Source organism: Phoca vitulina, unplaced genomic scaffold (assembly GCF_004348235.1).
Source record: "Phoca vitulina isolate PV1807 unplaced genomic scaffold, GSC_HSeal_1.0 scaffold32, whole genome shotgun sequence".
Lineage (NCBI taxonomy): Eukaryota > Metazoa > Chordata > Mammalia > Carnivora > Phocidae > Phoca > Phoca vitulina.
Genome location: NW_022589735.1, coordinates 15,205,939 through 15,232,122, shown reverse-complemented (window position 1 = coordinate 15,232,122; position 26,184 = coordinate 15,205,939). Strand labels below are relative to the sequence as shown.

The 26,184-nt window shown below is 42.2% G+C and overlaps 1 protein-coding gene across 5 annotated transcripts in view; it reads right to left on the bottom strand.

Annotated features, from left to right (window-relative positions):
• CEP120 (centrosomal protein 120) overlaps nucleotides 1-20,100 on the bottom strand; it is a 66,665-nt gene extending 46,565 nt beyond the window's left edge. Inside the window, exons 1-8 of one of the 5 annotated variants that reach the window (XM_032425186.1) lie at nucleotides 19,902-20,100; nucleotides 19,543-19,620; nucleotides 15,859-16,015; nucleotides 14,400-14,514; nucleotides 11,879-12,020; nucleotides 7,873-8,021; nucleotides 3,142-3,339; nucleotides 407-724 (exon numbers count right to left, since the gene is read on the bottom strand). In XM_032425186.1, the coding sequence (XP_032281077.1) occupies nucleotides 407-724; nucleotides 3,142-3,339; nucleotides 7,873-8,021; nucleotides 11,879-12,020; nucleotides 14,400-14,514; nucleotides 15,859-16,015; nucleotides 19,543-19,591 (1,128 nt within the window). In that variant the 5' untranslated portion in view covers nucleotides 19,592-19,620; nucleotides 19,902-20,100. Of the gene's footprint in view, nucleotides 1-406; nucleotides 725-3,141; nucleotides 3,340-7,872; nucleotides 8,022-11,878; nucleotides 12,021-14,399; nucleotides 14,515-15,858; nucleotides 16,016-19,542; nucleotides 19,621-19,901 lie in introns of those variants that run through there. The other 4 variants (XM_032425187.1, XM_032425188.1, XM_032425189.1 and 1 more) reach the window with 4 other exon arrangements.
• Nucleotides 20,101-26,184: the final 6,084 nt, after the last annotated feature.

Genomic DNA, 26,184 nt, shown 5'->3' with positions numbered 1-26,184 from the left:
GGGGGGGGAAGAGGTCCTACTACAGGAGAAGACTGGATGGGGGCACCTGGGAGTCTGCTTGAGATGCTCTCCTTCTGCCCCCTCCTCTCTAAAAATAAATGCATCTTTAATAAAAGGGTAGGGGGTGCCAGGGTGGCTCGGTTGGTTAAGTGTCTACCTTCAGCTCAGGTCATGATCTCCCTGCTCAGTGGGGAGTCTGCATTTCGCTCTCCCTCTGCCCCTCCCCCTGCTCGTGCTCTCTCTCTTCTCTCCCTCTCAAATAAATAAAAGCTTAAAAAAAAAAAAAAAAGACAAGACTGTATGCAAAGGCCCTATACAAAGACTTAATAAAGTATAGCTGGGGAGCCACAGTACTTTTCAGAAAGGAAGTATCATGTGATGCAGGCCACTAATTAATATTTCTTACGCAAGGTAACGCTTGTGAAGTCCAACTTTTACGAGGAGGCCCGAGCGAAGCCGCGGAAGCTGGGGGAGGGGACGGAGGGTCACTACTTGCCTGGGCGTCTATGCCCTCTCTCTGCAGAGCTACAGACACACCGACCGTGGGCGCCAGCTCCACAGGAAGAGGTGCAAGCTTTTGTTTGGCTCGGTTTGGAGGGTCGAGAATAAAAGCACCCTCGACTGTGACGGGGCGCTGGTTGATTTCTGTACTCCCCTTTTTCAGTAGTCCAGTTAAGGGTACTTCTGTACTTCCAAGTGACTGGTCTCCACAGCAAAGATGGATCTAACGTGAAAGAGAAAATCCGAATAGGCTTAATATTCTCTCCTGTCTCCTAAACACATGAACTTAACAGAAAGGTAGGGGCGCCTGGATGGCTCAGTAGTTGAGCATCCGACTCTTGGTTTTGGCTCAGGTCAGGATCTCAGGGCTGTGGGATCAAGCCCCACGTCGGGCTCCACACTCACGCTCAGCACGGAGTCTGTGAGTAACAGGTTCTTATACTTGATGGTTAAAATTGTTGATAAGGCACAAAATTTACTAAGAACTCAATAATAAAGCCATTCTCTTTCATTTTTTCTCTCAATACTGTATACTCATACATTATCACCCTTCTCTCTTTCAGGAGCTATGGTTACTTTAATATTTTACTATGCTATTTCACCAATTGTATCATGAATACATGAATGTAAACAGAAAACTAATACTTCAAGCATTTTTTTCTATTTCCATTTCAACATTAATTTAAACAGTTCTTTTTTTTTTTTTTTTTAAGATTTTATTTATTTATTTGACAGAGAGAGACACAGCAAGAGAGGGAACACAGGCAGGGGGAATGGGAGAGAGAGAAGCAGGCTTCCCACTGAGCAGGGAGCCGGATGCGGGGCTCGATCCCAGGACCCTGGATCATGACCTGAGCCAAAGGCAGATGCTCAACTGACTGAGCCACCCAGGCACCCCAATTTAAACACAATTCTAAAACAAAAAAAAAAAAGTTAGTGGATCCAGCCTCTAAAGACCCTGAAATAATTTTTATTCACCCATAAAACATCTTTAGTGTTTCTTTCTCTTTTCTTGCTTTTCAGATTTTATATATGAAACAGTGTTTACCAGTACAAGGTAAAATAGATACCTCTCGGGTGGACTGTACTGTTTATCACTGATATCTAACCAAAACTTTAACATTACCCCCTTTTGAAACTACAAAAAAAGCGGGGGGGGGCACCTGGGTGGCTCAGTCACAGTTAAGTATCTGCCCTCGGTTCAGTTCATCATCCCAGGATCTGGGGATCAAGCCCCGTTGTAGGGCTCCCTCTCCTTCTCGCTCTGCTTGCCACTCCCCCTGCTTGTGCTCTCTCTCTGTCAAATAAATAAAACCAAGAAAAAAAAAAGAAAGAAAACCACAGGAAAAAAATGGCTGTTCAGGTATGTGCTATAAACTTTTTTTTTTTTTACCTTACTGTAGGATTTTACCTTACTGTACGGGCAAACATGGCATTCACATTCATGATACGCAATCACAACATGAAACTATTTTAGTTCTAATGTCGGCAATGACCTATCACTTAGTTTTAATGTTATTAGGTATGATGTTGTTGGTGTGCTGAAGAGAAAGGATTTTTAGGACTTAAATGTCCACGAGAATTAAACTAAGAAAGAAATCATTACTTCAGTAAAGACTGGTATGTTAGAAATAGAAAAAAATTCAAGAGGTTTAGAAAGCTAAAAACTATGTGAAAAGATGAAATGCAGCAAAAAAAAAAAAAGCAGTTCATCATTTTATACAGTATTTCGCTATTTAGTCTCTTGGGTTTAACAAAACCACCTCCAAAATTTAGTTCTACTATAATTTCTTTTTTAAAATTTATTTATTTGAGAGAGAGAGAGAGAGAGTGTACAGGGCACGGGTAGGGGAAGAGGAGCAGAAGGAGAAGAGAGAGAACATCAAGCAGACTCCCTGCTGAGTGTGGAGTCCCATGCAGGGCTCGATCCACGACCCCGTGATTATGCCCTGAGCTGAAATCAAGAGGCAAATGCTTAACCAACTGAGCCACCCAGGTACCCCCTACTTCTACTATAATTTCTTGATGCCCCTTCCCACCTCCCACCCAACTCTGCAAGCAAAATCTCATGACTGATCACGTTAAACAAATGACGACCTAATCCTTTATTTCACTATCCCATCTCAGTCTGATTAAAAGCAATTGTAATAAAAAATAAAACAGTCATTCTCACCAGGTAAGGTACTTTGAAGGAGAGTCCAATAAAAAATTACTTTACAAAAGTACTCAATTCAAGGGCAGGCTTTAGGAAGTTGTGTTATTTCTTTGCTTTTAATAGCAGTAACAGGTATAAATTCTGAAATCCATCATGTGATCTGTGTGTGTACAGCTACTATGCCCACTAATTAATGACAAAATTTTCCCTGAGCCCACAGCTTTAGATTCCAGGTCAATTTTTTTATTATAAAGCCTGACAAGTGATACACCTCTTTTCATAATAACTAGGTAAACAAGATCTCCTAAAAGTCTGAAGTAACAGTTATGCTAGGCCTTTACAAGTCAGGATAATTCCTAAAAAATTAAAAGATGTGACAGAAAGATGATCTTCACTACTGAAATAAAAGTTTAGGTACCTCTCTGAAGCTTAAAAAAAAAAATCACCTCTAATAAAAAAAACTTTTTTTTTTCTGCAATACTTACCTGTAGTTTAGACTGAAGAGCCAGGTAAACACGAAGAATTTCTATGCTGCTACGTATTCGAACAGACGCTCTCTCTGGCTCAAAGTTTGGGTTGATTAAATCATTGAAGGGTTCATTTGTAACATCGTTTCCCAGCAAAGAATAGTAAAAGAAAAACTCAGCCTGTCTTTCTGGAAGTTTCATGGTACACGGAATTAACTAAACATTTAAGGAAAAAGAAAAGAGTATTAATGTGTGAACTACTATACATACTTATGCATGTCGGACGAATTGCAAGATATTTGCTAAAATGCTGATTTTTTTATTTCTAAGTCTTAAAATTATTCACTCAAAATTTCTAAATCTCTGAAAAATTACAACCAAATGACTGGTTTAATTTTTCAAGGTTTACCTTAGAAAAGCCCAGAGACTACCATTATTTTTAGAGATTTCTGTTGTTTTCAAGTTTACTTTTCATTCAACTGATCCATGAACAAGTACATGAAAGTTCTTTTAGAAGAAACTGGTCAAGTATTTTAAACTGAGCTTTATTTCCATATACCTTATTTCATCTTATTCTTACTCTGCCACCCTCTTCATAAGAGGAGGGTTTTAAACAACTGTAATCCAAGCTATTAAATGTAACACCTTAGTCCAGGCCTTTGAGAAAAGCGCTTTCTAGCCACTCTGTCAAAACCGGGATACCTATAAATTAACAGTTGCAAAAGGATATTTCCTTTAATAGGAGTGTTATTTCTCAAAGCTCATAGTTTCATGGCCACATATGGCCCATAAAATATCTAATAGACTCTAAGCGTTCACCAGCACGTTGTTAAAAAAACAGTTGTTGTATTCATCAATATAAGATGGGCTAAATATATTCTAGTTATCATACAACAGGGCTGCTCAATAACGGTATCCTGACATGACAGTTATCTAAGACGTAGTGTTAGGCCAAGCAGAATTACAGTACAGCTTATAGAGTTCATGAAAATAAAAGAATTAACCACTTAGAATAAAACAGCCCCATATTCAGTATACAGTAAATATCCAATAGTCATTTATTTTGTGTAAAGTAATACAGTAGATACTCAATAGCTAGCTAGTGTTTCATATAAAGTATATTTTTGTATGTGAAGTAAATGTTTACTTTAACCCCATACATTAAGCTGTGTTTCAGTAGGTCTTAATCAAGTAATTTATCTAGAGAGAGCCAGCATTTATACACCTACAGTTGTTAAGAGCAGACTCTGGATTAAGCCCCCAATCCTGGTTCCATCAATGGCTTACTGTGAAGCTTTGGACAAATTATTCTATCACTCTGTACCTCCATTTCTTTCAGGGTTCTTGGAAGGATTGAAAGAGAGAATACATGTTCAATTGTACAACTCCACCACCCAGCACAGTCAGCTGTTACATGCATGGGAAAATTTCTGCCTGAGGCAAAAATATAGTATCCTTACCAGGGATTATTTCTGAGTTTAATTAGACAAGACCTTTTTCCTTTGGTTCCTTCCATAATCAGAAAGCAATAAAAATTTTAAGAATTAAGATGGCCCTTAAATATGTCATAGTATATTTAATTTTAATTCCCACCAAGAAAAGATTCTTTTCAAAATCCTTTAACATCTTTGTATTTGGAAGGTATTTTTTTTTTTTTTAACCCTCAACATTCAGTATTTAAGAAAAGGAGTAATGCAAGATTATCACCATCCAGTCTTCCTTCTCCTAACTCCTTCCTCCATTCTACAACATGATAGCATCATGTCCTAAGTCACTGATGTGCATCTGAAAAGGTATTTTTTCTTAGCTTTATTTGTTGCTTGATGCTTTCTCACACTACCTTTCACTAGCTTGAGGAAAAAACTAAATGGCTAATTTACAAAACCCTTGGCTTGTCTATAAATAATGAAAAAAGCAAACAATAAATATTAAACAGTATCAAAAGATGAATAGACTATTGGCTCAATTTTTTGTGTTTTTTAGTTACTGTAAAATATACCTAACAGAAAATGTACCATTTTAACCATTTAAAAGTGTGAGCGCCTCAGTAACACTGACCACATTCACAGGGCCGCGCGTGCACTGGTCACCACATCTGGCTTCAGGACACTCTGCTCATGCCCAGGACTAGCACCGCAACCATGAAGCCGTCTCCATTCCCCCCTTCCTCCAGCCCCAGGAAACCACAAATCTGCTCTGGCTCTCTATGGATTCACCTATGCTAGTATATTTCATATAAATGCAATCACACATCATGTGACCTTACGTGTCTGGCTTCTTTCACTTGGCATGCATTCAATGTCTGCCCACACTACACACCTGTCAGTACCCCTTTCCGTTACAGTCGCATAATATTCCATTGTACGGCTATGCGTTTGGTTTCTCCATTCATCCACTGATGGACATCTGGGTTGTTTCCACCGTTTGGAGACTGAATACTGCTGCTGTGTACATTCCTGTACACGTTTTTACTTGAACATCTGTTTTCAGTTCTTTTGATTCACACCTAGCATTGACATTGCTGGGTTCCATGGTAATTCGGTCTACTCTTTAGAGAGACCTATTGGCTTCCTTTTTAGCAGAGAGAGCCAACAGCCAGTTATCAATCTGGTTTTTGAGTTTTTAAAAACTAAACTGAGTGACTGGTCCCAGTAAGTCACCTCGTATTACTAAGAACTGTTTTAGTTTTAGTTGTGGATTCAATAGGTCAATTACTCCCAACAAGCTTTTTTTTTTTTTTTTTTTTTTTTTTTTTAAAGATTTTATTTATTTGACAGAGAGAGACACAGTGAGAGAGGGAACACAAGCAGGGTCATTGGGAGAGGGAGAAGCAGGCTTCCCGCCAAGCAGGGAGCCCGATGCGGGGCTCGATCCCAGGACCCTGGGATCATGACCTGAGCCGAAGGCAGACACTTAATGACTGAGCCACCCAGGCGCCCCCCAACAAGCTTTTAATGTACAAATGTAGCTTCACTCACACAAACTACATGGTAGACATCTTGGTTATATTATCTCATCCCTCATCCTTATATGGAAAGGTGGTATTATCACCACTCTACTACTGAGAAAACTCAAGCCTCAGAAAGGTTACGCTGCCTAAGTTGAAGGAGTCAGCTAGTAAGCAGTGAGTAAGCAGTGAGAAAGTGAGCCCCACGCACATCCATCTTACTCCAAAACTGCGTAAGAGGGAAGAGAACATAAAACTGGAACAAGAGAGTAAGGGAAGTGACTCTATGTCCAGAAATACATAGGCCATTTACTTAGCTGTAAAACCTTCCTAAGAAATGGTTTCCTGATCTTGAAAATGAAAATAATAATCCCCTAAAGTTGTGAGAGGACTAAACACATTAGTTAGCATAATGCCTATTTCACAGAACAGGACACACAGTAAATGATGAGGAACAATTATACCTCCCTAGAGAGTTAAAAAAAAATTACAAATAAAGTGGTAATGTAAAATGCCTCGCATCGACTTAATAACACAGTAAAAATATAGTAGCCTCATTATCTAACAAGTACCCTGATGTGGTTAATGATGACAGTGGACATCTGACCTTCCCCCAGCCAGAATGGCATACTAGGGTAGGGCAATCCATAAGCAGGGCTTTCTGAAGAAAAAGAGAGAAACTGATGGGGAAAGGCAAAAGCATGAATTTAGTATGACAAAATTATAGATATTTCCTGAGAAAAATCATTACCTGATACTCTTTCAAGTCACTTGGAAGTGACCACTACATGGTCACTAACAGGTACTTCACTTATAAATGTAGACTGTGTGGGAGCTTTGTAGCTCTAAGAAAGGTAATAGTATGATAAAATTTAAGTCATAAGCCATATTCTCTATTTTTGAAATTATTAATTTATTTCAGCTGCTATAGACCACCATAATGTCGAGAAAACTGGGCTCGATCCTGAGAAAGACGATGGAGTAACAGCTCATTCTGCGACGAGGCAATGCTGGCACGGGCCCGGAGTGTCCCTGCACCTCTTGCTGAGGGCACCAAGATCGCAAGGCCCAGGCCACTCTCCGCCAGGCTACCTCCCAGGGTTGCTTGTGCAGCTGGTAACTTAAGGATTAAGTGTCTTCCTGGAGAGAGACCAGGACTGTTTACAGTGCAAGTGGTCTAGTCCCTCAGCTGCGATACAAACCCACTCCGTATGGGGCGGCCACTGGCCCCTCTGTGCCACCCTTGGGACATGGGGTAAGGCAGACGGCAGGCGGTATGCAGATGTGGATGCTGTGTGCTGTGCTGAGAGTAGTACAGTCCTATGTCTCTGACCCAAGAAGCTTCTGTCTCCTGGCACCATCCAAGAAGCAGTAATTGGCAAATGTGTTAGTTTATAAATAAGGTAAAATCTAATCTCAGATGATACCTATTGAAGTATGACTGACACCAAGTGTTCCCAACATTGGACAATTCTCCAAAAAGTCACTTTTTCAATACTTTGAAAAAAATCCTTTCAGACCAGTCCTTAACAATGCCACACAGTGGGAAATAGTGTTTACGGACAGTCTTTTTCTAAATCCTAAGAGATTTTAATTTTTATTCCTCTTACTACTAAAATAATACCAATTTACTATTTTTTCTTAAAGCAGAAATACTTTCTGCAGGGAAAACATTTTTCTCCATTTTTTTAAAGTAAAAAAAGTCTACCTGCAAATCTTTTTAATACCTAAAAGGCAAATTTTAATATAAAAATCAATGCTTGCAGTTCTCTGTGCATCACTAATCAGAGGGAAAGTCTCACCTGTTCCAGCTGGGTGGCAAACGCTATGGTCACCGACATAATGAAGGGGTCAGTGCAGTGCTCTGCTGGTCCGATCTGATGGTAGCCTCCTTCCTCATTCAGGACCGCCACGATGTCCTTGGGCTCAAGTGCAGATAGGCTGGCAGCTACTTTACGGGGAAAACCACAATTAAACTACATTACAGTTTGCCATAAACCACTGTAAGACTTTGAAAGCTGGTTATGCTTTGTATTTTGCTTGGCAGTTTTCATGGATATAGTTAGTACCTCAGTAAGGTTTCCTTTTTTTTTTATTAACACTCTGCCAAGAAACCTTATTTAACCACCATTTTCTTTCTATTTTGAAATACGGTAACATTTTAAAATTGAAAAAACCACAGAGAAGAGGCACCATAGGTTTCCCGAAGGAAGTGAATCTAAACTGGGAACTGAAACATCAGCCCAGTGTGGCTAAGAAGAGAAAGGTGAATGAACAGATAATAAGGGAGTAGAAAACAGTGTTCCAGGCAGAAGGACCTGAACTACAAAGCCTGGGAAGAGAAAGTACATGGTGGGAGAGGTGAGGGGGGCGTGGTGTGCTGGATCACCGGGTGAGAACTGACACGCACGAAGACGTGGGGCAGCAGCCCGATCACACAGCCTTCCTGCATGCCACGATCAAACGCTGGGGTAGTTGTCCAAGATTAAGAGGAAAGCATGAAACAATTTAGAGAAGAGAAGGGATATAACGCACACCTCAGATACATGCATCCCCCATCAATAAGCAATCCTCTCCAGATTCCTATTTTGCAGCCTGAGAAATTGTACCTTTGGCTTGAAAAGGAGTTTAAAACCAAACGCTTCCCTAAGCAGTCAGGCTGCTGAAAGGACAGCTCGGACTCTGAAGGGGGGCAGGGGGAGAGGGGCAGCAGGCAGGGTTAACCCTGAAGAAATGAACTTCCTGCAGCCCTGGCTAAATATAGCATAACAGTTAAGCGCACAGATGCTCCAGTAACACAGACCAAGATTCCAATCCCAATTCTGCCATTTACCAGTTTTGTTTTGTTTTGTTTTTTGGGGGGGTGGGGACCATTTACCAGTTTTAGGGCAGAAACTGGTTTTTGAAATATGATTTCTTTCTGTTTCCATTTTTTGTTCTGCAAAGCTTTTATAACGTTGTTTAGAAGATCAAATTAAACAATGAAAGTAAAGCCCTTACACAACATCTGACAATCACCTTAATAAAGACAGCCACAAAATAGTAAGGTCAGCAGAGCTTAGAAGGGAAAAGAGTGACTCTGACAGGTCTCCTGGTGTCAGGGAGTTACAGGCTTGGAAACGGACAACAACCAGGATAAACCTTGTGTAAGACCGGAAAGACTGAAGGTGTCAGTGTAAATGTGCACTGTCCACTAAATGTATGGATAGACACAGATATAAAGGTATATATGTAATGGTGGCCGGTGTGTGTGTGTGTATATATATCCATGTTCATGTGTGTGTGTGTGTGTGCGTGTGTGTGTATACACATGCACCAATTCCCTCACTATTTTCACTGGAAGGCGCCGGGAGCAGAACACCCCAATAGCAACTGGCATACCTTGCACCTGGACCTTGACTCCTAAGCATCTTTCTTGGCTAAAAGGAAGCAGGGCTCCCTAAACAAACAGCTGAATCCAGGGCTGAGATAGGAAAGAACACCACCAGCCTGTACCATCTTCCTATGCCAGAAACCAAGAAAAAGCTCCAAGAATTATAGAGACAGGCTAAAGGAAACAAAAGCAGCTTGAAGGGGCTCTCCTCGCACAAATCTGGGACAAACAATGATAAATATTTTAACCCACTGAACAAAAAGAGAACACTCTTAATTCCAAACTTATACAATATAAGTAAATTGAAGATTTGATAAGGAATGAGTATTTTCACAATTTTTTAATAATGAGTCACAAAATATTCGAATAAGGAAAAAAGAATTTACAGTTGAGAACAGATACACACTATACCTTAATCAAGTAACCAAAATGAGTATCATCGTATCATCAGTAATGGGACAAGTACAAATTGTATGCCACCTGCAAAGATGAAATGAGAACAGAGCACCGCGTCTGTGATATTCACGCCGAAGATGTACACCCGACATCTACAATCGGACAAACCGGAACGGTGCCGGCGTACAGGCTCACCCAAAGACAGACTCGGTCATAGGACTGCAAGAAGGTTCCCCTCCCCCGACACTTTACCTCTAGGTTACTAAAGGCCTATTTTCTTTTTACCCAGTGTATCGTCTCCACCTTTCAACAAAAAATTACAAGGCATACTAAAAAGCAAAACAAACAACACAAAAATCAAAGCTTCTATCTCAGGAAAATAGAAAAAGAGCAGCAAATTTTTGCAAATTAAGTTCAAAGCCAGCAGAGGGAGAGAAACAATAAAAACTGGAGCTTAAATCAATGAAACTGAAACAGGAAATCAATGAAAAAAATCAAAGAAACGAAAAGCTGGCTCTCCAAAAACATCAATCAAACCATTAAGCATTTAGCCAATGTTACTAAGAGAAAAGGAGAGAAAACGCAAATTATTTTCAGAAATAAAAGAAGGGACATCACTACAGATTCCACCAACATTAAAAGGATACTGAAGGAATACTATGAGAACAACTTTATACACACAAATTTGATAACCTCTATGAAATGGACCAATTCCCTTGAAAGAAAAAGTCTGCCAAAACTCTCACAATCTGAATAGGCCTGTATCTTTTAATGAAATTGAATCAATAACTTTACAAAACAGAAAGCACCAGACCCTGATGACTTCACTGGTGAATTCTAGCAAACATTCAAGGAAGATATACCAATTCTCTGTCACCTTTCTCAGACAATAGAAGCAGAGTATTGTAATAATCCCTAACTCACTCTATGAGGCCAGCATTACCCCAATGTCAAAACCAGACCAAGACATTACACGAAAAGAAAACAACAGACCACTACCTCTTATTAACATACATGCACAGATTCTCAACAAAATATTAGTGGACTGAATCCAACTATGTATAAAAAGAACTATATACCACAACCAAATGCAATTTTGTTCAGGTATGCAAGGCTAGTTCAACATTGGAAAATCTGTTACTATGATCCATCACATCACAACAGGCTAAAGAAAAACCACACGATGGCATCAAAAGATGCAGAAAAAGCATGTGATAAAATCCAACACTCAGTAATGATAAAACACCCTAAGCAAACTACAAACAGAGGATAACTTCCTCAACTTGACGAAGAACATCCACAAAAAACCTACAGGAACAAGGCAAGGATATCCCCGTTCATCAGTGTTCTTCAGTATCATACTGCAAGTCCTGGCTAATGAGGTAAGATAAACAAAGGAAACAAAGGCATGCCGAGTGGGAATAAAGACATAAAACTGTCTTTGTTGGCAGATAATGCCAAATATATTCCTAGCAGAATCATAACTATAAATACAGAGAGAACAAACTGATGGTTGCCGGGGGGGGGGGGGGGGGGGGGGGGCAAACTGAATGAAGGAGAGTGGGAGGTAGAGGCTTCCAGTTACGGAACGAGTCAGTCACAGGGATGAAAGGCGCAGCGCAGGGAATAGAGCGATGGTATTAGAATAGCCTTGTATGGCAACAGAGGGTATCTATCTACGCTTGTGAGCAGAGCATAAAAAATATGAAGGTGCTGTTCAGAGGTGAGGGAAGAGAGAACAGTGCACTCATCCTAGGAAAAATTTTCCTAAATATCCATTTTTAAGAAAACAAACTTCTGCTTTCTTCTGTTATACACCAAAGGAAAGAGTATCTTGTTCTATTTCTCGGTTTTGTAAACAAGAGCTTAGAGCAGCAGGTGTTTCATGTGTAACAATCTCACAATGTGTGTCTGATGCACTCGCGTAAAATCAGTTCACACTTCTGTGTGTGTTTCCCTATCATACCGCTCACTGTTCCTCAAGTCCCAGTCCAGAGTTACAACTTTTCAGAGAATGTCCTTTGAGACGATGCACAAACCTTTTCCATCTCGAGGGGGGGCTCCTTTGGCTTTAAAACTATCCACTGGGGCCTTTGTATCTGTTTCCAAAGCAATGCTTATCAGTATTTCAGCCTTGAACTTGGTGTATTTATTACTCAACAGCTGGTACCATTTTGGAGCCTGAAGAGTAAAACAAAACAAAACCACCTTAATAATTAATAGGAAACCAACGAGAGTGGGCAATGTCCTATAAGGTTCCAAATAGATCTCCTGTAGTTCCTCAGTACTTTCTCCTCTTTTAAAATATTTTTCACGTTTTCCTCCAAAGAATTTAATCCTGCTTAGGAAGCTAACTGAACTTCCTCTTGAAAAAAACAAGAAGTTTAGACTACCAATCTTCCTTTTCCCTACCCTTCATTTTTCACTTTTTCTGGCATACCTTTGCTGCCTGCCCCCATTTCTGCTTTGTTCTGCATGTATCAAATGAGGGTAAAGGAAAGCTAGTGTTAACAAAAAAAAAAAAAAAAAAAAAAAAAAAACACTAACAAAATACTAAAGCAGAGACCTGAGGTAGAGTTCTGGGTTATGAACCACACACCTGACTGAAATATAAAGACTTTCTCACAGCATCAAGCATCCTAAATGACCTCAACATCCTCACCACAGTAATTCTGAGAAATTCTACTACTCAAGCCAGCCTGCACTCTGATGGCCCAGGGCCACGGGTTTCACTCCTGCAGGGGCACCACTGTAATTCATGGATAGAGCGTTCTTACTCGGCCCACTATTACCTAAAGCCATAGAAACCGGTGCTTATACAGATCAAAACCAAAAGCTGCCGTTTTGTATCAAGTTACGTGTGATAAGTAAAACAGGACGAACTAGGCCACAGCCTTTAAAAATATCCACACCCAAGGTTTTTTTTAAAAAGCAAAAACTCAAGAGTCTCTTGCTGTATTTTTTATCATAGATATTTTGTCACTTTAAGTATGAGCCTGAGAATGAGTTTCAGCGACTCAGAAAATTTATTATCTATTTTTCCGTTACATAACTTAGAAAAACAAATCTGGGTTTTTCTGTGTTTATGGTCATTTACGGAGAACCAATTTATTTTGAACTTCATGTATTCTACTCACCAATTCAAATATTTCTGCTAATAAACAGGAGAGAATAAGCAAGACAACATCTGGCTTTCCTAAAACTCTTGATTCTGAAACATTTCTTCTTAACTCCGATAGAGATAAATAAAAAACAACTATGATGACAAAGCGTCATATAGGACCGGGGATGGGACCAGGGTGGGGGCGGGGGAGGGAATGTCAAGAACATTTACAGGCATGACCTCCTCTCAGGTATCCTCCCCCTAAGAGAATTTACCTTCTCTGTAACTAAAGCCACTGCAGAAGTGTCTTGCTCAAGTTGTAGTAAAGCTAGTTACGTGAAACATCAGGGGCACAATCATGGTTGCAGAGCTAAGGCTCAAGAAAGAAAACCTTTTTCAGAACCTGAGTGCAGAGAGCTGAGGCACACCCAAGGAGGGAGGAGAAACAGATCCTCTTTTAAAACATTTTAAAATTTCAGTTTCTTTTGAAGGATTCCAAATTCAGGCTAAGCTAACTGGCTCATTTGTAAATATCATGGCTACCAGCAGCGAAAATGTTGGTAACAGATCCATTTTCTTCACAGAAACCTAATTTAGGATTCCAATCAAGAATAAAGGACTTCAAAAGACGTGTGCGTGTGTGTGTGTGTGTTTACTTTCTTCTCTTAAGAGAGTGGTGACAAAAGAAAGTTATTAACAAAAATTGAACTGAAGCATTTCCAAAGCCAGTAACATAAAAAAAGGTTAGAAGAGATTTTAAAAAGATGGAAGAGACATTTTCAGTGACAGCACTAACCTAGGAATCAAGACCCTGAATTCTTTTTCCTTCTTTGTGTGCGTGTGTGTCCGTGGGGGGCGGAGGGGGGTGCCTACTGCTTCAGTCATCTGAGCACGTTGCAGTAAGTTCACTTGCTCTGACGGCTACACGAGGAGCACAAGGAGCAGGACGCAGAGAAAGTGATCAGAAGACTACTACCACAGCCAAGTTAAGAAAGGACGGTGAGAATGTAGAAGAGTAGCTGGATCAGGAAGGGGCGGCTGGAGGCCCGAAACCACCTAGAAAAGGGTGGCTGTGGAGGCTGAAGAGGGAGGGGTGGAGAAGGACTCCTGGACTTCTAGCCTGCACGCCTGGAAGAGGAATGGGGACCATGCACTGAAGTGAGCAACACTGCAGGAAGCTTACCGCTTATCGCTAAAACAAAGCTCGGCAGGTAAACATGCCAAGCTCCAGGTAACAGCAACGTGACCGGATGTTTGAGCTCAGAGAGAATTTTCTTTGAGAAAGACAGTTCCAGGTCAAAGAAGGGACTGAAACATAAGAACTGCCATACTGGCTCAAACCAACCCCCCCTCCCCCGACCTTTCAGGTCCAGTATTCCACCTCCTTTCCAGCAATCTGGTATCTGCTAAAAATCGTCAACTAACAGAATCAGTACTAAAACTCAAAAGGCTAGTACCTGCTTTGTTTCTTGAGCAGTTCTTAAGTCTAGAACAATGTAACCTATAGTTTCCTTGGCTGAAGACACAGGATCCAAGGCAAAACACTGCAGTTTGATTGGAGTACGTTGCAACCTGCAAGGTAACAATTTACATTAGAGATAAAGTAGCTCCTGCTTAATATTGAATGGATGTTCTGTTCGCTTTGAAAAAGCTGTGCACTACTATCAGGACAATTATAATCTTGTTGGATAACCGAAAACTATTCTATATTTTCTGAAAAATTCTTCAGTTGACATCAACTATTAATTATGCCTATTTATCTTTATACCAAGTAATATTCAAACCACGTCAAAAATCTTGGTCTCTCCCATCTGAGAAGCGATGCTCCAGGGCAGTGTTTTTCAAGCTTCTATAATATACAGAACTCTTTTAAAGTAAAAAACTACCATGAATCTTCAAGATTGATTTCAAAATGCTTTCCTTATACTGTCACACACACATAAAACCACAAATACACATATATGCTTAAAGCTCTTTTTGTCACTAACATAATGAAATAAACTTAAGAATTACCATAAAAATCACAAACTATTCCAGAAGTCACTGAAAACAAAATTCTGATCTACTCTAAGAATTTATTACCCTTTCAAATCCCCAGACAAATCCATGGACTGATTTAGCCATAGAAAAAAATAATTTTCTCCTGACATTCATTTTTTAACTTTGTAATTTTATTTGCTCTAGTCTTAAGTCACAGCAATGAATGAAGTGATTTTGTGTTTCCCAGAAAAAGAGTATTTTCAATGCTTTTTAAAATACAAGTATCCGTGCTCTTGCCTGTTTCTAATCATCTGAGTTCATGAAATAAGACGTTCTAACTTTAAGCCTGTTTTATGTACTGACACCAAGTGTTTTTATGTCCAAAATCAAGTATAAAATTAATTAGAAAGAGTCTCTTATGTAATTACTATATACATGTCTCTATATATCCTTGGCAAGCCAGGTTAAGTATATAATAAACGAAGTAATAGAAATTACAATGAATTCCAACCCTTACTTAATATTGGGTAAGCATCATTACAGCCCTTCTAGAATATCTATTCCCTTCTAGACTATCTAGTCTCTCAGACATCACGGGGGAAAAAAAAAAAAGGTAGGTGCAGTGGTTAGAAACTGAGGCTCTAGAGCTCAAGTGGCTGGGCTCGACCGTATCCAGCTGACTGTCTTATGACAAGTTACTTCCCTTCTTAGGCCTGTTTCCTCACCTGTACCTGGGGGGACATCCTAACACCCACTTCACAGGGTTGTTCTGATGCTCAAGTGAATTATTACTGCCAAGTATTTTGAAAATCTCCTGACACATTACAAAACCGCTCAACAAATATTATCACTGTTACTCTAATGTAGTAAGACATAAATTTATTCGTCTCTAGGAACCTAAAAAATAGAGCAGAAGGAACTGAAAATAACAATTACCTGTGCTGATGGAGGGCTTTCCTGTCGATCTCCCAGGCTAACTCGGTAGCAAATTCTGGCTGGTCGGTGTGGTCCACAGGGTCAGTAGCCAACTGCTCTCCATCAAACTTTGCTTCTACTACAAGCATATGCTTTGGACGCTTGGGAAAATGGCGACCTGGAATAAAAGACTATACAGGTTAATCAGAAGTATATAAAAATCAAACATGATCTTTTAGCACGTGGTTTAAAAACTGATCTGCATCTGGTTGACTCATATATTCCACTACCTACCTACTAACACGTACTCACACATACAAATACAAGTTGTAAATTAGTGCTGCTCAAAGGTTAACGTGCAAGAATCATCTGGGGATCCTGTTAAAATGTAGATTCTAGTTCACTAGGTCTAGGGTGGGCCTGAGAGGCTGCATTGCCCACGTGATGTCAATGCTGTTGTCCTTGAGTCACCCTTTGAGCAGCAATGATCTCAGTGACATTTAGAATTAAACGATTAAAAGCGTGATTCCACCAATTTTAGATCTTACTATAGCGGCTATTAATATAGAACAGGGAAGTCATCCAGAGAGTCGGGAAATAATCAAATTAGCAAAAACCCATCAACCTGCATCTTAATTTTCCTGTTAACACAGTCAAGAATACTCAGCAAATTAGCCAGAGAAAAGCAGACATATGTATTCATTCATTCATTCAAATCTCAAGGACAATTTTGTAAGTTATCAAATTTGGTACTGCCTGACTCCATTCCTTCACTGGTTCCTGAGGGTACAGCAGTCAGGTATTAATCATGTCAAACAATGGGATGCAAAAAGAGTAAAACAGAGTACTTGCCCTGAAAGAACTGAGGGTCTAGTGGAAAGACAAACTGAAGACACAGGGTACAGGAAGCTTAAGAACTAAAGAACAAGAATCTTATCATCCACCTGTTTACAGGTCAGGTGACGGGCATTTTGGTGAGACGAGGGTTCACCCCTGTTAAATAAATACATCCCAGCTGCTACTCACCCTGGCACAAGCCACTTCGTAAGGAAGGGCTCAGACAGATCTCGATTGCCATCCTGTGACTTTCAACCTGAAGCACTCATTTGAAACTCCCCACTTAGTAGTCCTACTACATAGCGCACGGCTCTCCCAACTAGCAATCACAAAGGCCTCTCTCTGGACATCATTTTGAGCTGCTCTGAAAGATCACCGGCTTCCCCAAATGAATTTCATCGATGTCAAAAAAAACCCTTTATATTCAGTCCCACTACCCTAAACTATAAGCTCCAATTGGCCTGAGAAGAGAGAATATGTACTGGAACAAACAGGTGCCTGCCTCATTCCAAAGACAATACTTAGAAAAAAGAAACCTTGTCTTTTTCATCCTTGGAATCCGGCACATAGCCCCAATTTTGCTCATGGTAGAAATCTCATTTTCTTTTGAATAAAGGGCATTTCTAGAGGTGCAGGCAAGAAACTGCAAACAGCTCAATATAACCAAAGAGCTGATAACATAGGAACATAGGGCAGGAGAGGAGACCAAGCTGAAAAGGTAGGCAAGCAGTCTGTCATAAAGGGCCATGAATCCTGTTCTAAAAAGTATAGACATTATCCTTTAGGACACCGAAGGATTTTAAGACAATTAGATTTGCATTTCAAAAGATTACCCTAGAGAATAATGTGAGCAGTAGATATTCTCTGAAAAGGAAAAAAATAAACCATTCACCAAACAGACTACTGAAAAGATAACAATAGATTAGAGGGCCTCAAAGCAGCACGCTCACAGTGGAAAACTTTTCATTCATAAGTTTACATGAAGCCCCTAGTATTATTTTAAAAATAAAACCAACAATACTCGGTGACCATCTGGAAGGTTGGGATGGAGAAGGAACCCAGGAAGATGAGGACTCTCAGGTTCTGGGCTTGAGGCAACAACATGGTTACGATGAATGGAAACACAAACAAAAGGAGACGGTTTGCAGGGAGGTCCACACTCCAGGGTTAGTCACGTTGTGGCAACACCTAACTGACATCCCTGAATCCAGATTCCCTTCCCTGCACACCTCTACGGAACTTGCAAATGATGCTCTCCTGCTTAGGGATACTGGCTGCCTCCCTCTTTTTTAGAATATTAAATCTAAACTCCTTGGCTTTCAAAATCCTCCAAGGTCTATTCAGTCCAGCTACACAAGTTTATCTTACCAGATTATTCCTCAATGTTACCTCCCTTGACCCTGGGCATCTTGCAGGCCTCTTCACCATTCTATCCACCATGCTTAATCCTCCCTCACTGGCCTGGGTTATCTAACTGCCAGCAAGGACTTTCTTCCATCCTTACTTACCACTCACAGCCCTTAAGCCATAATCCCCACTCACCTCCAAAACCTATATTTACGGCCCACATCCAGTATTTTTAATATTAGAAAGCATTCCAACATCGTGTGTCCTGCAGATGAATCTGGTCTCCCCAAGAAGACAGAAGCCCTAATAACATGCCTGAGGGGAAAAGGAGTGCCTTGTATTTCGGTTTGCTGCTATTCTACAGGGAGCAAGTACCAAGCCCAAAAGCTTTTATTAACCAAATTACAAGGGGATTTCAATCCTCTGTCTTTAAACCATCAGTAAAATAACAGTTAAAAATACCCCAACATTTTACAGCTTCTGGTCAGTTTTCTGTTCCAAAACTCATTACAGCTCATTCCCTCTCATCCCCCAAATAGTTCCAGGCCTCCACAAAATACCTCCACTAGGTGGTTTAAAAAAAAAAAAAAAAAAGCCAGCCATTCCTCTGGCCCACTCGAGATGACTGTTGTCACCTTACTCATAACCTATCCCCACTCTACCTACCAATTCCTACGCCCCCACTTTCTGCCACCTACTCTCCAACCCCAGTGAATTTAAGCAATTGCAGACTACCTTGCTTTTCCATACCTTAAGTGCTCTTTGCTCTTCCCTTTGCATGGAAAGCCCTCCCTTCCTTTTTTCCCTGACACAGACCTCATCATCCCTTAGGACCCAAATCAATGTCCCCTCCGCTGGGAAATCGTCCCCAGAGCCTGTCTTTCCTTCCTCCACACCCTGATGAATTATACACATTCTTCATGCTATACCCTGAGCTTTCAGGACTAGGGCTCTTGTCTCCTTCCATTCCCAGCACAGTGCCTGACACTCAAAGAGCCTCCAATAAACAAATGTCACTTATTCAACCAACGGAACCTCAAGGCACGTACAAGAGACCGTCTTGACGACTCTAGCCCTTTAAGGCCCCTATCAAAGCTTGTAAAGGGAATGGCCTCCGCAATACTTCAGACTGCAGAAAATCTGTATTCGACTCGAAGCAAAGTTCTCACAAATGGGATCACCGGGAGGCCGCTGAACAGAACGTGCTTTGCAGGCACACTCGGCTCACATATAAAAGTCATCGACATGCTGCTTCTGATGGAAATCGTTTCTCCTACATTCCCTGGGGCTCCGGCTCCGCACGCTAAATACCACCTATCCCTAATAGCTGTTCACGCTCCCTTGAGAGGTTTTTAAATCAATCGCCTAACAGACCTTACTAACTACAACTGTGAACAAGTCCGGGGGGAGCGCAAAAGCAGAGATGACAAAGGTTCTTAAGACTAACCAAGCCTCGGTCGCACGCCACTCTGGTACAACTCGGCAAGCAGCAGTTGCAAAAGCAAGCCCCGGGCCGCTCACCTTCTAGGATGGACACGACGATGAGCAGCTGGTCGGACTTGGAGACCATGGTCGCGGTGGGCGGCCCGCAGGCGGGGTCTGCTTGGGGGAAGAGGGACCCGGGTGAGATGCGGCAGGCCCGCGACCACCAGCAGGGCTCCCGGCGGGGCTCCCACCGCCCGCCCACGGCTCCCGACGCCGGGACCCCGCTGCGCGGCCCGGGCCTGCGGCCGCCTGCACCGCGCCGCACTCCCCGGCCCCGGGCCGCCAGCCCAGCCCTAGCCCTAGCCCTGCCCCGACTCAAGGCAAAGGCAAAGGCCGCGCGCCTGCTCGGCCGCCCGGCCCGTCCGCAGGGAGAGGCGAGCCCGCCGCCGGAGGACCTTTTGCCGCCTGAGTTGCCGCTTTTCAAACGCCCGGGCAGCCGCCGCGGCAGCCGCCGCGCCCCGCTTCCGCCTAGCAACCAGGCCCGCAGGCCCAGTGCCGGGGGGAAAGCTGGAGGACAAAGGGTGATAGAGACCAGGGCAGTCGCGGATAGAACGCCCCTCCGCCCGCTTCGCCTCCTGCCCTTTTATGCTATGTTCCAGAGCCCTAGGGAGAAGACGAGTCCATTGCCTCACAGCGCCCCCTGCTAGCCGGACGGGGGAAGGCGGGCGCGTTGGCGGGGCCCGACTGCGCAGGCGCACTACTGCCGCAGACGCTGCCTGCAGGGCCCGTAGGAGTGTGAATGTGGTGTATTCTCTGCTTCTCCTCCCCCCAGACACAACCTGGGAAATACAGCAATGGAGATGGAGAACACGCACACACGCACACACACACACACATAGTTGGCTCCGTTCAGATCCCCAGCCTCACGACTGCTTAAAAACTAAATCACAGAGTGATTTAATAACGACTGAAGTCTGAACTGAAAAATCCCTAAGACTCGCGCCGCCCCGCAATCGTTCACGTTTTGAAAACAAGTAGCGTCAATACGGTAATTACTGTAACTGCTGGCGGTGACGTAAACTCTCCGAGAATTTCCTGTACTTTAGAAATTACCCTGAAACAAAAACATTGTCACGTGGGCAGGGAAATTAAAAGTATAGGTTCTACGGCCCCCCGACTACAGGGTAAGTAATTAGCACAATCAAGACCCAAATTAAACAAGGCATTCCCCCGCCCCCCAAACCTTCAGGCTTTATTTTAGGGAAGATTAGAAATCCTTTGGAAGTTATGTAGCTTGAAACTGGACCTCGGGCGGGGTAGACGGGGTGAGTAAGGAGGAAAAAACAATCCCCACCCCACCCCCATTTGTGCCCAAAAGGGAAGGAGAAGGATGTGCACATTGGGTTACACGACTTCTAAGACCCTTTCCATCCCCTTCAGAGCTGCCTGAGATGAACATTATGCAATATAAAACCAAAGTAATCTACTTTGGGTTCATCGTTGAACAATGCATTCTTTTGTGTAAGATGTCAAACAGACTCAAAAGTAGATATAGAATAATACCGTGAACCAGCAAGTACCCAAAACACGGCTTCAACAATTACCGATTAAAGACCAATCTTCCTCTGCTCCGTTAATTTGGAGGAAGTCCCTAACATCGTATCAACTCATCTCTTTCAATATGTACCTCTAAAACAGAATATCTCGATATATTACTTAACCTCAATTGCAGTATTTTACCTAAAAAATTAAAAATAATTCTTTAAAACCTTTAACTGTACACTGTTCAAATTTTCCTGATTGTCTAATAATTATTTTTCCGTTGTTTCGTGCAAATCAGGATCCAAAGAGGTTCCAAAACACAGTGTGTTTGGTTGATCTGCCTTTTGTGTCTTTTCATGTAGAGGTACTCACTTCTTTTTTTTCCCCTTGAAACTCTTTCTTAAAGAAATTGGTCATGTATCCTGTGGAGTTTACCACAGTCTAAATTTTGTTCATACAAGACCAATGTCATTATTTAACATATCACCTGTTGAGCAGTCTAATGAAGATGTCCAGATTGACAATACTTGAGATCAGCAAACAGATCAACAACAGCAAGCCAAATACAAGCTTCTTATGGTGTAAAACACTAGTTTAAACCCTAGACAAAAGGAGGCTAAAGCAATGAGACCAAGGATCTCCAAAGCAAAAAAAAAAACCCTGGAAGTCAGAGTTTGGGACCTAATTCTACCATTTACATGGTAGGTGACCATCGACAAATCACTTTACCTCTCTGAGCCTCAATTTCAGCTCTACAGTAGTAGTGTACATAATTTCTTAGTTCAGGACTTAAACGTAGTAAATGCCATTTAGTTATTATCTTTTTATATGAACAGTAACAGACCTTAAGTTAGTAGCCGTACAAGAATTAAGAAATTGCCATCAAGACGCCTCATTGTTTTGTTTTACGACATTTCAGGCTGAAAAGCTGGATTGTAAACCATCACTGAATGTCAGAAAATAATTTCAAATCAGAGAAGAAAAATCTGACAAACCATTAAAATTAACTAAGAAACTTTTTCACGTAGTAAAATTTTCATACAGTTCCTTTTATCTGGACTCCCCTGAACAACATTATTACTCTCAAAATCATATCACAGCTTCTGAAGTCATCAACTTAGTTGGTTCTTTTTTTTACATACTGTACAAAGTTAATGTCATAAAATTTCCCATATATCCCACCTAGACATTGAATTATAAGTCCACCAGCATCTATATCCTCTTTATCTGTTATTCTATAATCTAATTTTTTCATGTGTGATATTAAACAGTAGTAACTTCAGTTCTAGCATAAATCATCATATTTTAGCCTAAACTTACTGATGTAAATGCTAATAAGATATACAAATTTTGTCTAATAGACAAGGTGAGATTCATTATAAACATGCAGATTCAAATTGTCCACCTAAAAGCTTATCCTATCAGGTAACTTTCTGTTTCTATGGATTTCTACCAAAAAAAAACCACGGAAAAACAAAAAACCCAGAACAAAAAAAGGATTTTGACTCATGTTAAGTCTTTCTTTTTCTGAAGCTATCTTACATTTTGAAAACACTTTAGTTATAGTAAGTCTCTAGTTTCTTATCTTTCCAGCAACATTTATGGCCCAAGACAGGAAGGATCAGCAGCTATGTTCTCCTGCCTCTGTCCTTTCCCTCTTCTTTCCCCTTCTCACTAAACACACACACACACGCATATACACTCACACACACATGCACTTAGTACAATTTCAGATAAGCTATCAGGAGTAACAACATGAGCACATTTACTGAATAGCTGCAATGTCTAAGAGCATGGTCCAGACCCTGACCTTCCAGACCCTGACCTCCCTCCTTCTGGCAGAGGGAGGGAGAGTGGAGTCCTACTCACTCAGTGTCAACATGACTGGACTTTCAACCCGGAATCTGATATCATTAAACCTGGCACTGAATTTGGGTGCCCTTACTCGCCCGAAGGGTCACTAATGTCCATGGCAAGAGAGGCAGGCTAGCCCAGTAGTGAAGAGCCATGTTCCAAGTTCCACTTTGTGATTTGGCCCCATCGCTTTTCTCTGAACCTCAGTTTTCCCATCTGTGAAACAGGGTTAATAGGTGTTTGTGACGACTCATTGGCATTACTTCAGTGAGAAGCTCGTGCCATGACGAAATCTCTGAATGCGGGAGCCATTTTGATTGTTGATGTGGACAGATGTATCATTTTGTCATTTGTTTCTTTTTTGGTTCTGCAAAGAAAACCAGCTTTTTCATATTCCCTCACCTTGGCCTATATTTATGTTCTAGGGGTGATATCCTCCCAAAACAGTGTCTCTTCCTGGCTCTTGCCCAAAGGACAGCCCTTCTCTGCCCGGCTGCTTATGGCCAGCTAGGAAAAGCCAGGCTTTCTAGATTTCCATAAGAAGCTAGAATTATAGGTTTTAATGTGAACTCCTTTGATTTTCATTATTTATTTATTTTGAGAGAGAGAAAGAGAGCAAGAGGAAGGGCAGAGGGAGTTGCTTCAGTACGTATCCCAACGCGGGCCTCAATCTCACGACCCTGAGATCATGACCTGAGCCTAAATCAAGAGTCAGACACTTAACCGACAGAGCCACCCAGGTGCCTCACCCATTTGATTTTTAAATGCTGGTTACTGGGGCACCTGGGTGGCTCCTTTGGGGAAGCAGCTGCCTTTGGTTCAGGTCATGATCCCAGGGTCCTCTGACTTCCCGCTCAGCGGGGAGTCTGCTTCTCCCTCTGCCCCTTCCCACTGCTTGTTCTCTTGCTCTCTCTCTCAAATCAATCAATCAATCAATAAAATCTTAAAAAAAAATAAATGCTCGTTATTAATTTCAGCTAAAAAGCAAACAACAACAGCAACAACACTACAGGACCCAACCAAAGCTTCTTCCAACCCCACTGGATTTACCTCTGGCCTAAATTCAGAAAGGTGGTTCTAATGGGTATTCCTGAAGGGCAGAGAAAGGACGGGAGTCCAGAAAGGAGAAGAGATCATCTCCAAGTGGGAAGGAGAGGACTGAAGGACAGTGCGCTGCGGAACCCCGTTCCACTCCTTGTCAGAACCTTCAGGAAGGGCAGAAGCAGGGACTAGCCCTGTGGGATCCCCAGGACAGGGAGCCCATAGGCCCCCATTTATCACCCTTGGCACAAGTTTTTATGCCCCTAATTTGACACAGAATCAGCAAACTCACTAGAAGTCCAGAGACCCCGGAGGCTTGGATGATGGACAACTTATGAGTGACCAGGAAGGGCAAAACCTCACAAGCCCTCCCCGAATATTGGCTTCATGTAAGAACCCAAACACCTTTGCACGACATTTTGCATGTGCAGTGGGGAACCCCGGGGATGACTGAGACTGAACTTCTGCCTGACAGGAGAAGCTTGCTGTCGAATGTAAGAGTCTGAAGAAAAGCAACATTTCTTGCTCTCCCTTCTTTGTGCAGTAAGCTTCCTGGGGTTCCTTTAGGCGGGGACAGGCTTTGAGGCACCGAATCGTGGTGTATGTCCCAGTGGCTGTCTCTCTGAGGCAAGGCACAGAGCAGAGGTGAGAGAACACTTCCTACTCCACAGAGAACAGACGGAGCTAGAGATACTTGTGCAGCTGTGGGTAAGGGCTGCAGGCCGACAGAAAGCACTGCTCAGGTTCCCTTTGGAAGGACGAGGTCATTAGTAGAGCGACTGCCTCCTAGAGGCAGCAGATTTTTGAGAGGACTTCATTTTATTTATTGATTTTTTTAGGTAAGCTCCAGGCCCACCATGGAGCCCAACACGGGGCTTGAACTCGCAACCCTGAGATCAGGATCTGAGCTGAGGTCGAGATTTGGACCCTTACCCGACTGAGCCCCCCAGGCACCCTGGGAGGACTTAATTTTAGGGGTTCAAGGATGCAACAGATGTGCCATGCTGGGATGAAAGCCCTGCCACTGGGACACGGTGTCATTGAGAGACACTCTGTGACATTATGGGACTTTGATTCACCTATTACGTAATGTCTCATGTGTGTCGATTTCTTTCCCCTTCTAAAAAGCTGCCTTTTGAAACATGGAAGCCAATAGTGGAGGAAGAGCTGGGGTCCGCCTATCAGCTGTCTGGAGGAGACATTCCCCAGGCTTCTGGGGGTTTTGGCCCAGAGAAGTCTGACCCCACCAAACGGGAACACAGTCTTCCACACTGTAAGGTATCTCTGGCTCAGGGGTTTTGGTTCATGATGACATAACAAGTACACCCGAAGGGTAGAAAACTATTTCCTGCCTGTCTGTGTTATGGCCACCATGAACACCCAGAAATGACAACAACAGACCATCATTACCCATTATCCCCCGCCCCCGTCCCCCACCGAATGAACTCAGAGAAAGGCTCTAAACATATGGCCTGGATTCAGAGAAGACAGAAGGCTCCCTCAAATTCTCACCCACATCCCTGAGCAATAACACAAGCAGCCCCCACAGCCAGCAGCTAGCACGCTTAGTCACCCCATTTCCCAAGTGGGATAGCAAAGCCGATATCTCTTGGCAGTTGCATAAATCAGTAAACTGTCCTTCCTAAATTATTGTCTGTGTTTTTGCTGCCAACATAGAATTTTTCATTTGCAAAAACGTGTCCACTTCCAGGCAGAGTCTAGCTAGTGTAACAGGGAACAGGATGTTGGATGGGGACTTTGTTGCCTTGGAGTTTTCCCCCGTGATTCAAAGGATGACAAAGAGGTATCTTGTCTCCTTCATTCTGAAGAGCGCCCAAGACAATTAAGGCCCAGATGCCTGTCCTGGGCTTTGAGGAGGTGACCACATGGTTCAGCACGACCATCAGCTGAGCGGCCACCTAACACTGTGTTCAAATCTGATGGACTGAGGAGTGGTTAGTGATAAGCCTGAGGGTCTTCCATTGTAAAGGGGGAAAGTGCTCCCCCTCCTCAGCCCAGGCCAAGTAAAAAGGAGTGAGTCAACAGGAATCTCTCACAGAGGTGGATGGGCTTGCTCATCAGCAGCTCACTATAGATACCTAAATAGGAAGGAGAGAGAGAGAAAAAAAGAGGCTGTGTGTGTATATGTGTGTGTGTGTGTGAGAGAGAGAGAGAGATTAGCAGCCTACATCATATTTTGTTGTGTCAAAAATGTGTGAGATTCCCATGGATGAAAAGAATATTGTGGTAGGTCACATCCATTGAGCCATTCTGGTGTCCAAGAAGCCAGGTCACCAGGTG